This window comes from Struthio camelus, chromosome 27 (genome assembly GCF_040807025.1).
Source record: "Struthio camelus isolate bStrCam1 chromosome 27, bStrCam1.hap1, whole genome shotgun sequence".
Lineage (NCBI taxonomy): Eukaryota > Metazoa > Chordata > Aves > Struthioniformes > Struthionidae > Struthio > Struthio camelus.
The window spans coordinates 7,046,603-7,059,551 of record NC_090968.1 but is presented as its reverse complement, the minus strand read 5'-3'; the positions used below and the strand labels follow the sequence as shown (position 1 = coordinate 7,059,551).

Sequence of the window (12,949 nt, the reverse complement as noted above, 5' to 3'; positions counted from 1 at the left end):
ACTCAGCAACCCAAGTCCTATCCTCACAAGCGGCCACGTGTGCCCTTCAGTGCTGAAAGCCACCAGATTTCCAAGTACAATTCTGAAATGCCTGTATCTGCCCCCAAAATGGGATGGGGGAGGCCAAGTCACTCAGGAACCTCTCCAAATTTTCATGGTCGCCACTATCAAGACTGCTCCTTGAGCATCCTTGAAGTTGGACTCGCCTAATCTAATCGCCTAAATATTCCTGAGCTCAGCAGAGAAGGAAATACAATACATTAAGAAAGAAAAGATCTGTCACAGGAAGACACTTCTATTGCTCCTTGCAACCCTTCTGCCTGATTGATCTCACAGTTGGCTCGACAGCTGTGTATCACACGGGACAGACCAAAATCAAAGCATTAAATGAATGAGAACTTCCCTCCCAGCCGCTAGGAAACCCACCACGTTTCCATCACTTTCCGAGGACAAGGCTTTCCCGAGAGGCTCTCAATTAGCGAGCCCATGGGATGGCAACCTCCTCTCTGACTGCCGATAATTCAGCTCTGCAAGATTAAAGACTCGCTTGAAAGCCTTACACAAGTGCTTTACCCCATTGCCGCCCCGGGTGCAGCCCGTGGCAGGGCCGAGCACATCCCCTGCAAGTGTCCACGCAGGAGCTGCTGGGCTACTGCACCTCGCGCAAGGCCCGCCACGGCGGCGGGCACCGTCTCCCCCTCCGCCTGCCCAGGCTGGCATCCCCCTCCCTCGGCACCGAGCAATACAAGTCATTTTATTGCACACCGAATGCCCCTTGCTGGTGACCACCGGCGTGGTGGGCAGCAAGAGCAGGTCCTGTGACAGCTCCTTTAGCTCCCGCAGAGGAAAGCCCCTGGCTGTGAGCCCTTCGAGCCTGGCAGACCTGCGGGGACGTGCGGGCAGGGGGACGTGTCGGGATGGCAGAGCTCTCAGTGACATCCGGCTGCTGGAAGCTGCCCAGTGCCTGAACTCTCCCCGTGCTCAGCGTCACCTCCCCAGCTCCTTGCTCCGCATGCCACCGGGCCGGGGAAGCCGCCCAGGGGAGAGCGGCCAGACCCCGCTGGACGGGGCTGAGGGTGGTGGCAAGCTGATGTCCCCACGCACCACAGCCTCGGGGCTGGGTCCTGGTCCCTTCCGCAGGGAGCAGGAACCAGATTGCTCCGGGGAGGTGCTGGAGCCACCCCGTCCCCAGCCGGCCCTGCAGGCAGGGCTGAGGGTGCCGGGCAGCGCAGGATGGCGCTGGGGCCAGCGGTGCTCATGGCCACCCTGTGGCCGCTCCTCCAGGAAGGGCAGCACCCTGGGGAGCCCCAGGGGCCACGGAGACCTGGAGCACTTGGTTCACACTGCCCCCTGCCTCCCAGCACGCCCGGGCTGCCCCCGGCAGGTGCCCAGGGAGGGCCGGCACGGTGGGACGAGCCAGGGAGGGATGGGGGGATAAGGCATGGGAGAAGGCAGGAGGCGTGGGGGATGGAGAGAAGAGGGGATGGAGACAGGGAGGGACTGAGGGATGGGGAGAATAAGGGAGGGAAGGATGGAGAGAGGGAAGGATGGGGGCTGAGACAGCGATGGATAGGAGCAGAGGTAGGGAAAGAAGGAGGGAGAGAAGGAGGGAGCATAGAGAGACCGGGGGAGGGAGGGAGGGAGGAACGGGGCAGATGAAAAGCAGAGGGGGGATGGAGGGGTGGAGATGGGGGGGATGGAGGGATGGGGAGGGTAAGGGAGGGAAGGACGGAGGTAGGGATGGAGGTGACAGAGGGATGGATAGGAGCAGAGGCAGGGAAGGAAGGACGGGGAGAAGGAGGGAGGGAGGGCTGGAGGGAGGGCTGGGGGGCGGCGGGGAGGGGGCTGCCCGCGAAGGGCCGCGCGGGGCGGCGCTCGGGGCCGCGGCACATATAGGGCGGGCGGCGGCCGGCGCCGCGCAGCCATGCGGCCCCCGCTGCGCGCCGCGCCCGCGCTGGCGCTCTGCGCCCTGGCGCTGCTCCGCCTGGGCTGCGCGCCCCGCGCCCCGCTGCGCGCAACCCCCGGCGCCCCGCCGCGCGCAACGCCCCGCGCCCCGCTGCGCGCAACGCCCCGCGCCCCGCCGCGCTGCCCGCCGCTCATGCTGCAGCTGCTGCGCGCCCCGCCGGCCCCGCTCCGCGCCGCCGCCGCCGCCGCGCTCAGCATCGCCCCGCACGGTGAGTGGGGCCGCGGGCGGCCCCGGGCACCCCTGTCCTCGGGCACGGTGCCTGTCCCGGGCATCCTTGTGCCCAGGGCATCCCTGTGCCCGGCACCGACACTGTCGCCGGGCTCCCCTGTCCCCGGGGCATCCTTGTGCCTGGCTCTGCTATCCCCGGGCTTCCCTGTCCCGGGCATCCCTGTGCCCAGGCTCCCCTGTCCCTGGGACTGGTACTGTCCCCAAGCACCCTTGTCCCCGGGCATCCCTGTCCCCGGGACCAGCACTGTCCCCAGCTCTCCTGTCCTCAGGCATCCCTGTCCCCAGCACAAGGCTCAGCTCCCTGCCTCCAGGCTGTGCCTCCTTTCACCCCTGTGCTCCAAAAGCCTGGGGGGCCCTGAGCATCCTCTCCAGCTCTGCTTGGGGAGGACGGTGGGAGCAGGCTGGTGGGGAGCAGGCGCAGGAACGGAGAGGCGCTAACGGTGTCTGCTCTGCTCCCAGGAACCTGTCTCGCTCCCTCTCAGGGCTTGGGTACCACCGGCAATTTAACTGGTTTCCCACCCCAGTCGGAGTCTGGCTAAGGGAACAGAGCTCCCGGTGGCAGGGGTTGTGCCCCTGGCAGCACTGCAGGTGCATCTGTCTCCTGGTACTCACGCACAAAGCCTGTGTCCCCTCCAGCCCGCACCAGGGTGATGAGGACAGTGCTCTGGGCCAGGCATATTCCTCACTGTCCCCGTCCGGTTTCAGGTTCTCTCCAGAACGGCTCCCGTTGGGCTTTCTCTTTCGACATGAGCTCCATCTCCAGCAGCCAGGAGGTGAATCTGGCTGAGCTCCGAGTCCACCTGCCTGATCTCTCACAGTCCCAGAATGTCACGCTGGACATCTACCACAGCCCGAAGCAGAAGTGCCAGGAGAACAGGACCTGTGTGCACAAGCTCTTCCTGGGCACCTTCGCTGGCAGCCCCTCTTTCACCCAGGCCTCCTGGAAAGTGTTCAATGTCACCAGCATGCTCAGGTCCTGGCTTCACCAAGAGGTGGCTTCTGGCCACCGCAGTCCTGCAGAAACGGAGAGTGCCGTGGCCCAGGATGGATGGGAGATGAGCGGGTTGGCTGCCCCAGCCACTGCAGCAACGAGCATGCTGAACTCAAATGACTCCAGCCACGGGGAGCTGGCCATACCCCAAGACATGACCGACAGAGTCCTGCTGCTTATCTTCTCCAAGGACAAGTCTCCAGGAGATCACACCCTCCTCAGAACAGTGGAGACCTCCAAGCACGTCATGCGTGACAGTGGCTCCAAGGACTTGGGGAACCGGCGGCATCGTAGAAACAGGAAGGAAAAGCAAAGGATTAAAGTGAGTGATGCCCCCGTTCCTGCCCCAGGGGAGGAAGGCAAATCGTTGTGCAAGAGAGTGGACATGATAGTGGATTTTGAGCAGACTGGCTGGGGCAGCTGGATTGTCTACCCAAAAAAGTACAATGCCTACCGGTGTGAAGGGCAGTGTCCGTCGCCTGTGGATGAGACCTTCAAACCCACCAACCATGCATACATACAGGTAAGAGGGTTTTGCTGTTTCTGCTTTCATCCTTCTGCTCCCAACCTACCTCCAGCCCTGTTGACCTGAGGCAGGAAATTTATGCTTTGCCCTTCCGTGTCTCCCAACAGAGCTTGCTGAAGCTCTACAAGCCCAACCATGTGCCCTGTCCTGCATGCTCCCCAGTTAAGATGAGCCCCCTCTCCATGCTGTACTATGAGAAGGGTGAAATCGTCATCCGCCACCATGAAGACATGATCATCGAAGAGTGTGGCTGCAACTGAAGCAAGCTCTTCCCATGCTGGGAATGGGAAGGAACAGGCACAGTTCTGGCCAGAAAGTATCTCCAAGGACTAAACCCTGGGACTAAACCTTGATGCCTACACCATGAACAACAAAGGTCACTCACACACCGATCAGGGTGTTGCTGAGAACCTGCCACCTCTGAATCCAGACACTTGTGGGTCTGTGAAAGTCTTTCCACACTAGGAGAGAGAGGAGACACAGTCAGCATTAAGGCAGGGCTGTGGGAGACAGATTTTGTCCCTGAGGGGGACTGTGACATGGGGAATCTCACTGGACTTTCCTCCTGAAGAGCTCCCAGCCGCAACTGAGCCTAATGCCAGGCAGGAGGGCACAGCGCACTGCCCTTGGGTGTTCACAGCTCTGTGCCGCACTGCATGGCTATTGTACCTAGGCAGATCCATGTGCCTCGCAGGGAAGGCAAAAGAGACACTTCATTGCTATGTTGTTTGCAGAGCTTGTGCCAAGCTGGTCGGACACATGATCTCTGAGAGACCTGCATGCAACCGAGAGGGAGAGGTGCTGGGGAGGCCAGAGAGGAGCAGCACTGGGGACCGGTGTGCTTTCAGGGACAGTTCAAGAATGAGCAGGGCAGATAGACCAGGGAGAGAAAGGCCTCTCCTCCCATGAGCACAGCCCAGGGCAGAGTGCAAAGAGCCACAAAGAGTCCAACTCGGCTCCCAGCTGCAGAACTGCACCTCCCCGAGCCAGGCGGTGCAAGCAAGGCAGAGATCACAGAGATCAGCCTCGCCTTGGCAGAGGATGCAAAGCTCTGGGTCTTGGACCCTCATTCCTTTTTGTTACACACTGTGAAAGGCATCAGCTTTATCTTTTGCACATGATCAATATTTCTGGTAGCTGAAGACTCTCAGAGGGACATGTGCAGCACAGATATTTGACCAAGCTAAGTATCTATAGAGTTGAGATTTTCAGTGCTCCCCAGGGGTTTAGGCATTCCTATTAAAATTTCCACTGTTTCTATTAAAATTCTATCCAATTTCTGTTAAGATTAAGCTGGGATAATCTTACCTGCAGCAGTGTTATCCCAGTGTCTAGAGCCCCGCGGACTGGAGCACCAGAATGGGTTTTGCAGCAGACAGCTCCTGCCCTGCGGAGTTCACACAGCCAAAGAGGCTTCTCCGACACAAGGGCTGCTGGCAGGGAGGGAGGGGAATGAAACAGATCAAAGGGAGTTGGCATGAGAATTAGGGACTTGGGGCTCCTGCACCACAGCTTTCATGAGAAGCCCAACCTTTCCAAGACACCATACATTCACCAGGAACCAGAGAGCCTCCAATGGCAAGCTAGGTACGCCTGGAAATAATGCAGTCCTGAGGTCTGTCTTGGTACGTGTCTACCCCTCCCCATCCCAGTAACTCTCCAGAAAATCTCAGCTCATGCACTGCTTTCATCTGTAAAATCACAGTTTTGTCAAACCATTCTGACCACTCACTGGATGGGTCCACAACGAAAGGGTTATGGTTGTATAATTGATCAATAAATTATATATTTACAAAATGCCCAGCGGACTCTGCTAATTTCCACACACACCCTTTTTTTTTGGCTGTTGAATGGCTTTCTAGGGTGCGATTCCCCCCTGCTCTCTGTTTCTGCTCTGCCCAGAAGGCCTCCTTTCTTGGGAACGTCTCTGGCTGAAGTTTGGTCCTAGAAACCAGGCAGCAAACACTTGCTCCTGCCAAAATGCTGAGTGCTTCCGAGCGGGGGAGGCTGTTAGTCCCCACAGGCATACACCCTGCGGATGACTGGGTTCAACTCACTCCTGCAAAATATGAGGACCAAATTTCTCGCATGGCAGTAGTGACTGCTCGCTCCAGGGACTTGGCAGAATAGCTGATGGCTTTTATTACACCAGCTGGCAGAGCTGGAAAAAACACATACATTTTCTGGCACACTGGCCTTTCCCTAAGTTTAAAATAGAGTCAGCCATTCTCCTGATATGACTAATGCATCACAGTCCACAACTCTTTTCACTTAAAAATACGAGCTAAATATTCGAACTAGAAACAGTAGCCCATCTGTGAGCAAGATCAGCAACCAGATCCTGCTGGCTGTTGCATTCGCACAGATGGCTTTTCTGAAATAACGCACACAAACTTCCTCTCCACCCCTGTTACCCCCCAGATGCTGTGGGCCTTGCTGCCACGTGGAGCTGACGGGTTGCTTTCAGTAGCTCGCTCCTGCCTCTTGGAAGGCACGAGGCAGAATTCGGGCGCACACAACCGCCTCGGCTGTGTGCACGGGTGTATTTGAGAGCTATCCGCACTAACACTGATGCGTGTAGCTTGCAAATGACAACGTGCTCTGTGGAGCAGAGGCCCCCAAATGGGGCAACACTCCTTGTGAAAAAGATGTAAAACACCTCCATGAATGAGAAACTTCTCAGGAGATAGTGAAGAGACAGTTCACTCCCTGATCTGCAGATTGCAGGTTGCTCAAGAGCAGCCCAGGAAGCACCTGCAGCCTTTGAAGGGAAGAGAAGGGCTAAGTGGATTTCCCACCTTTATTTATTCCTTAGAGATAAGAGGAAGGGCTGCATTCGCTAGCAATAATAATTTTGAGGCATGCACGGTGCACGCTAGGGAGGCCCTGCGCCCCTGGCTGGCTCAGAGCGGCTCTCTTGCCGTGCTCCGGCAAGCTGCAGCGGTGCAGCAGCTCCCGTTTCCCATCGCCCCCACGGCTTGGGACCGAGGGGCGACGGGCGAGCGAGCCGGAGCAGACGGGCAGGGAGGGCCGGGCGGCCAGGGCGCACCCCAGGCTGCGTGGCAGCGCCGGGCGGGAGACGAGATGCCCGTGCTTCTCTCGTCGCCAGCCTCGGAGGGCGACGCTCGTTTCCTGGGGAAAGCGAGGGGCAATCAGTCCGTTTGTACCAGAGCCCGGCACGATACGCAGCTGCGGACGCGGAAAGGTTTATTCCCTCTGGCAGCAGCTGAGCCTGAGTCAGGAGAGAGGGTCCCTTTCCTCCGCTCTTCCCTCTCAGCTGCCCCGTGCGCCAGGCTGCGGGTGAGGAAGAGCCTCGACTTAGAGGGGGCAGGAGGCAGAGGACAGGGGCCGCCCCGCCACGGCTGAGCGCGGCCGCGCGCCGGGGCCTGGCCGGCTGACAGCGCCTGGCGCCGAGCACCGTCCTCGAAAAACACCGCCCGATCCTCCGGTCTAACGCCGAAAAACTTCCCAAGCCCTGCAGCTCTCACGGCTCGTCCCGGAGCGGCTCATGGCCGATGCTCGGCCCCCCGCGCGGCCCTGGCTGAGGGCTCCCCGCTCCCCACGTCGGCCAACGCTCGGCCCCGGCCCAGGGCTCCCCGCTCCCCCAGTTACGGCTGCCCGGAGGCCGGGGAGCAGCTCCAAGCCTCGGGACCACCGCGGAGCCCGGGGAGGTCTCCGGCTGCGGCCGGCCGAGGGGACGACCAGCTAGCTGGCACAAGGTGCTCCGGGGTGGCCGTGTGGGGGCTGAGCTGTCCCCATCGCTCCCCTCCCGGGCCCAGCAGCCGCTGCTCCGGACTCCACATCCTCAGGCGCAGCCTGATTATCTCCAATCCACATCCGACCCACCGGATAAACAAAGCGTGTCTGGTTCTCAGAGCCCAGACCCTCCCCTGGGCTTGATCACCGCTGCTGCTTACACATTCAGACAGCATTTCACACTGAGAGCATCCAGTCATTAGAGGGTCATTTGCAGGAGCTGTTAAACGCTCCGAAAGGGAGGCCGTGGTGCTAAACCCTAGCAAGACAGACTCGCGCAAAAGTCTTGAGATCTGGCTTCTTTCCGAAATAAAATCTAAGATTTTTGCCTCTTCCTTTGCAGGATAGGAACTCACTTTTAAAAACTGTTGTCACTTCAGCAGGGAAGCCAGCACAGCCACCATCTCCATCCCATGGTCACTAGCTCCTCTCCCTGCACCCAGATGGCATCTTTCTCCTCTACCCAGCCCCCTATTTCCCTGGACCTTGTTGAAATGCTCTATCTTTGAGATCTCTGCCCCTCCATCATGTCTGTTTGAAATTGAGCAGTGGGTTCAAAAGTTATCGTGTGGAAGGGGAAGGCAGACGGATGACCTGGACGGTCATTCTCTTGGAAGACCGGGATGAAAAAATAAAGGCTGAGATTCCAGGGCTTTAAGGAAAACATCAAAGTGCAGAGGGCCAACAATAAAGCTGCACCACTGTGCTTATGCAAGGTATCTGCTTAAGAGGTCCACTTGGCAGGGCTTGCGCCGTGAATGGACACCTAATCTCTGGGAGCAAAAAGCTTTGCAGCCTGTCTCTTCTAGGAGGCCAATACACATCAGCTGCGTGACAGAGGCCCTCAGCCGCAGCTGTCCTTACACAGCACAGTAAAGCAGGGAGACTAGTCCCAGCCTCGGGCCCCTGCTCCGGCAGTCATCGCCCAGGGTTCAGCACCCCCTTTCCAAGGGGCGATCTCTGCGGCGGGCAGCACGACCAGGGCTCACGCTGCCAGCACAACTACTCAGCACCATGAGGCCCAGGTGCTGCTGGGGCAGCGGCAGCTAAACACAGCATAGTCCATAGGGACATGGAGCCTTTTGCCCCTCTCAGATCAAGAGTGAGGACCCCTGGGCTTCTGCATCTGTTACTCACGCTGAGCTCACGATGCACCACCAGAGGAAGGGCCAGCAGAGATTACAGCTGGCACGCACAGCCAGAGCCTGCTCGTCTCCCCATTTAGACAGATCTCTCAGGAGCCTAATCCAGGCAGAAGGGACTTGTTTAAGCACTAGTTTCTCAGGAGGTTCGTGGGAGTTTCGCTACAGAGCAGAAACACTGCAGCGAGTGTTCGGGGAGCGGAATACCTCTGCACTCCCAAATGAGGTGTTGGAGCTGGCAGAATCCCTGCTTTTGGAGCAGCTGCCTTGATTTTACTATGAAAAGCATCCTTACATGCTGGGATGGGAAGGAGAGAGCCTTTGCAATGCAGGGGAGGTTTCCTGAAAGCAGGGAAAGGACCCCAACCATAACAGGAGCACTGCCTACCAAAGCTGTAAGGCTTAGGAGTGCAAACAGCAAAGGCCCAGGGACCACTCCGAGCTCGCAGCAGCCTCGGGCCAGCTGGAATTAGGATGGAGATGGGCTGGGAAAGCCCTCTTCACCCTGCCTCCAGCAGGACTGCCAGCAGCACAGACCCCCAGATTCCTTCCAGCTTCCCTTTGCCACGCGCACGACCAGATGCTAGTCGTGGCCCTGTCAGCGTTACAGCCCCTGCTCTCACTCTGGAGAGTGAGCAAGCTTGAAGCAAGTAAGAGTGCTATCTTCTGTGATCCATTTTACACAAAGGGCCTGCCAGCAACCAGAAGCAAGTTGCTACCACCACCTGCCTGTTGTACAATCACATCCATGCCTTGGGAGGAATAGCACAAGCGGAGGGGAAGATAAGCACAGTTTACTTTGTTCTCACTCACTCTTTCCTCATGCATCCAAACAGACTGAAGCACTTATCAAAAGCACAAGGGTAATATTTGTACAAATGGTTGATTAAGGCACTAGCTAGGTTATTATGAGCCCAGTGACCAGGACACGGATGAGGACAGAGGCACTCAGGGCTCACTGCTCTGCCCTGCTCAAGATGAAAGGAGGCAGAGAGAGGAAATGCAGTGGTGACAAAACCAACACTCATCCCCTCGGACCTCCACAGAGCGTCCCAGCTGTGCGAGGCAGTCACCGACTGCTGCTTCACCTCCCACTATGGGTGGCAGTTCAGGGAGGGCAACAACGCAGCAATAGAGTAGGGGCTCAGCCTGGGACACAAGCAGTTTCACAGCCTTTTAGTGGAAGGTGGCAGACAAGTGACAAGCCCCAGAAAAGCAGGGATCTACTCTGAAAATCAGTAGCTAGTCTTTAGGCAAGCTTGGAGCACTAGAAAAAAGTGCACCCATGAGACAGATCCAAAAAGCCCACGCAAAGGACACAGTATCAGCTGGGGATACAACAAAGGCAGGCAAGACTAGGAAGGGAGCACTGCTTTCTAACCAGAGCAGGCGATGCTGAGACCACAGGCTCTCTCAGCTTATGGACACAGGAGGAGGCGAAGCTCAAAGCACAAACGTGGAATAAATTACACCAGAGCAGATGCATATGAACAAGCGTCACTTAGTCGTATCATGTGTTCACAGCTTTTGTAAAGATGGGACAACTTGCTTCCCCCCCAGCTAATGTATTCATGCGTCCATGGCCTCAGGGCCACACACACTGGGGATCCAGCAGGAATTCTGACCCTCAAAGACCTCCTTTCACACCTGGCCAGGTGCTGCACAGGATGCTTTCCCTCTTTCTGAATTATCAGATATGAACCACTCTTGGAAGCAGCCAGAGCTTTGATGATCACACCAGATCTACATATGCACTCAAGTACCAATGCATAGACATCATGGACACAGACAAAATACTTAACACTCACAGGGTAACTGAACATACAGTAAGTATTTTGAGTATGGGGGAGAAGAGAGTTTACAAGTATTGCATCTCATAATAGCTGACAGTCATTCAAAAAAAGCCACAGCAGTCACTTTCATACCAAGGCTTCTGTTCATGTTTGGGTCGCTACTGGTCAACAACTCACAGCAAAAACAAAGCAGCATATCTGGAATAAGCTTACTTATTTCCAGAGAGCCATCTGGATGTGCTCTTTTTCTCCACTGTGGCATAGCCCTTAGCTACAGGATGCACCCTTGGTGGTGGCACACACATCCGTGGTCTTTCCACTGTGTTGGTACCTCATTTGTTCTAAGAGGCATTTAGAAAGGCACAGGACGTTGTCCAGGAGCTGCAGTCAGCTTTAGGAGAACACAGCTCTCGCAAACCAGGTCAGGTAGAGCCACTGGCACCATATTCCTTATGGAAATCTCATCCCAGGGTAAATATACCAGTACACTACCTCATAAAGGGAACAGTGCAAGCCCATTAAGCAGACAAAAGCCTGCACAAAATGTAAAGAAAGTGCCAAATCTAACAGCTGCTTTGTTAATAGCAATTCTCAGCATTTGTCTGCTAACATCTCAGTTTTCATATGCGAACCAAGTGTCTTAGCTGTGGAAATTCAACTTACATAGCCAGTCTCCCCCCAAAAAAACAAACACAGCAGGGCTTAGCTGCACAGAAAGCTTTAGCATTTCCATTACTTAAAAGATAGCTAAAGCTTATCTGTTTTGGATGGAGTTGTTATTGTGGAAGATTATTTCAGGATAGTAAGAAGGGACAAAAAAAATCCTCCTGTTACGCCCTTTTAACAAGGGCACAACTTAGTTGTAAACCCAGGCTCAAGCATTAACTATGAACATTGTTAAGGGCAGAGTAGGAAAACAAGCTTCAGTACCGAGTTAGCACACGTACTTAGAGCAAAGGGGAAAAAAAGTCAACTTTCTACTGTTTTTTTCCCCCCCTCTCCACAGTCTACCCCAAAATGACCAACTTTAGGCAAGTTAACTTTAAAGAAAACTTACCATGTTAAGCTAAACTTCTACCATATCTCCCCAGAAACAAAGCAGGGGAGTTCTGAAGGGCAGTTTGATTATCCGGCATCAGTGGGAAACGACCAGAGAGCAGAACTACTATGAGAACATATGAACCTGATCAACTGCTGTACAGGACACTCAGCCACTGAAGTAATGAAGCTTAGTATTATTGCTAAAATATTTTTCAGGTAGAAATAAAGACAAGCCACTCCCAGCTGCAAGTTGCAATGCACATTCTACCAGTGATAGCAACTTCTCACTAAATGCACACCATAGCAAAACCAGGCAAATGCTATTTTGAGTTGCAAAACACTGATAAAAACACTTGAAGGCAATAAATTTGAATCTGTTCCCATTAAGGTTTCAGAGAAACACTTACAAATCTCACCTTAAAAATGCAAGTTTATCTGCATCATTTGCTTTGTTTTTGTTACTTCTTTTTTAAAGGCTTGCAGATCATAATGTAGCAATTGAACTTAATTAGCAGATATTTAAATATTATCAGCCAAGACTGATTTGAACAGACATTTCAGGAAATCCAAGGTTCAGGCCATGTCCTAATGGGCTTGCTCCTTCTTTGAAAGGCCTCCTCAAACACCACTAGTACAAAATGCCTCCATCAGCAACATTACTAAAACACTAACACAAGCAGCACATTGGAGACTGCTGAGTAATACACATTTGTTAAACTGCACCAGGACTAGAAATGCAAATATTTTTGAGGGGGGGGGGGGAAGGGAAAAGCTATGTTTAAGTCTCCCATGGGAGAGTTAGGTTCTCAAGCATTAGCTTTCTTACTCAAAAAGAAATCTATTCCCAGCATCCCAGTTAAACCCCTCTTCTTTAGAGAGGAATTAGATCTTAATCTCTGCCCTCCAAGTTACAAAAAGGAGGGGAAAGACCTTTAAAGATGAACAAAAATCTTAGCACAGAGCAGAAAAACAGTAGAAAGCATTACATTTAAGAACTTACTTGCATGCTGGAAGAGATCAGCTAGTTTGGAAAAGGAGGAGTGGCAGCACAGAAACTGAAGGCTCAGATGTTTCCCTAGCAGGGGCTGCTAGGGCAGTAGAAGGCAGCTCAGAGCAAGGGGACCCTCTCTGCAGGTGGCTCCTGTTGAGCAAATTCAAGCCTCTTCCACCTGTGGCCTGCTGAAGTCCTGCACCCCATCTGGGGACAATTAGTGGAATAGGAGCCTAGGGACACCTGTGACATGACCCAGCAAAAGAACTAGCTGGAAGCACACCATGAACAGTTTTGATAATTATTTCTAGAAGCAAATTCATAAAGCACACTGAAACTTCCTGCAGCAACCTGATGTTACACATGGTACATACTCAAACATTTTGCAAAGAGGGCTTAAACACATCTTAATGCAGCCTGTCTTTTGTGGGGGAAGAGAGACACTGGTGCTCACCATTGCATGTTGATCTCAAGCCTGCACACAGGACCACTCTACAGATTTTTCCCTGCCACAG

General features: G+C 54.7%; 1 protein-coding gene across 1 annotated transcript; it reads left to right on the top strand.

Moving 5' to 3' along the window:
• Positions 1 to 1,924: 1,924 nt before the first annotated feature.
• LOC104148748 (nodal homolog 2-A) lies at positions 1,925 to 5,477 on the top strand. Its single transcript, XM_068920643.1, has 3 exons — positions 1,925 to 2,174; positions 2,900 to 3,708; positions 3,819 to 5,477. The coding sequence occupies exons 1-3, from the start codon at positions 1,925 to 1,927 to the stop codon at positions 3,969 to 3,971; spliced, it is 1,212 nt and encodes a 403-aa protein (XP_068776744.1). The 3' UTR covers positions 3,972 to 5,477.
• The last annotated feature ends 7,472 nt before the right edge of the window (positions 5,478 to 12,949 follow it).

What these genes read in the sequence shown, in the direction of transcription:
- LOC104148748 (XM_068920643.1), top strand. Translation starts at nt 1,925, where the DNA reads ATGCGGCCCCCGCTGCGCGCCGCGCCCGCGCTGGCGCTCTGCGCCCTG. An exon ending in GCTCAGCATCGCCCCGCACG is followed by an intron (nt 2,175 to 2,899) that starts GTGAGTGGGGCC and finishes GTCCGGTTTCAG; the next exon opens with GTTCTCTCCAGAACGGCTCC. An exon ending in CCAACCATGCATACATACAG is followed by an intron (nt 3,709 to 3,818) that starts GTAAGAGGGTTT and finishes GTCTCCCAACAG; the next exon opens with AGCTTGCTGAAGCTCTACAA.